This window comes from Phaseolus vulgaris, chromosome 7 (assembly GCF_051622355.1).
Source record: "Phaseolus vulgaris cultivar YP4 chromosome 7, ASM5162235v1, whole genome shotgun sequence".
In the NCBI taxonomy this organism is placed as follows: Eukaryota; Viridiplantae; Streptophyta; class Magnoliopsida; order Fabales; family Fabaceae; genus Phaseolus; species Phaseolus vulgaris.
This window is the reverse complement of record NC_143504.1, coordinates 14110999-14112086: the sequence shown is the minus strand read 5'-3', so window position 1 is coordinate 14112086 and position 1088 is coordinate 14110999. Positions and strand designations below refer to the sequence as shown.

Genomic DNA, 1088 nt, shown 5'->3' with positions numbered 1-1088 from the left:
ATGGAAATAAACTTACCTTTCCATTTGCTTAACCTTCTTACTTTTCCCACCGCCTCTTCCTAAAACTTACTTCTTTTGTGACAGCCACCAACCGACAAACCCAAATATTTAAACAGAATCCTCATAAGCTCATAATTCAAAATAGTTGCGAACTGCTGAATCATTAGAGGACTACATCCCACCCTCCGACTCTACTCTTATGATAATTGACCTTTAAGCCAGAAGCTAATTCAAAGCAATTAAGAATGATCTTGATAACAAACACACTTTGTACATTTGCCTTGCAAAAGAACAATGTGTCGTCCACATACTGAAGCATATTCATCTTTATGGCCTACCTCCGATCTCCACACTTTCTAACCAATTTTTCTCAACCGCCTCCCTAATTGCTCCAGCTAAACCTTTTGCCACAATGAGGAAAAGAAACGGTGTTAGGAGATCTCCTTGTCTTAACCCCTTCCTCGTATTGAACTCCTTCGTAGGACTCTCGTTTACTAGCACCGACACCGCTGACGACACTAAGCAAGCTCTTATCCATCCAATCCATTTGTCACAAAGTTTGTCCAACATGTAAAAAATAAACTCCCAAACTACTGAGTCGTAAGCCTTCTCGTAGTCAATCTTGAAAAACACACAATTGTTCTTACTTCTCTTGACTTCGTCTAACACTTTATTAGCTACTAGGACAATATCCAAAATTTCTCTGTCCTCCAAGAACATGAACTGTCTAACGTTTATAACCTTATGTAACACTTTTTTCATCCTCATAGACAAGATTTGAGGATAGTTTATGACGTGTGAGTCATGTAATTATTACATTATGAGATTAATTAATTTTCAAAATTTTATTAATACTAACCAAGAACTTTTTGAAGGAACAAAAACTAAATAAAATTATTTATATAATAAATAAAATAGGTTTAAGGGTATACAAATATCTTTTAACATTTTTTTAATAATCATATTATCATACGAAATATCCACAATTTACTAAAATAATTTAAATGACTTGTTGCTTTTATATTATAAATATTTTAAATACATTTGTTTAATTTTGTTAAAAACGATAGAAAGATAATTTGTTTGAG

General features: G+C 33.0%; 1 protein-coding gene across 1 annotated transcript; it reads right to left on the bottom strand.

Annotated features, from left to right (window-relative positions):
- Positions 1–327: 327 nt before the first annotated feature.
- Positions 328–762, bottom strand: LOC137829084 (secreted RxLR effector protein 78-like). The gene has a single exon (XM_068635877.2). The coding sequence runs from the start codon at positions 760–762 to the stop codon at positions 328–330; it is 435 nt and encodes a 144-aa protein (XP_068491978.2).
- Positions 763–1088: the final 326 nt, after the last annotated feature.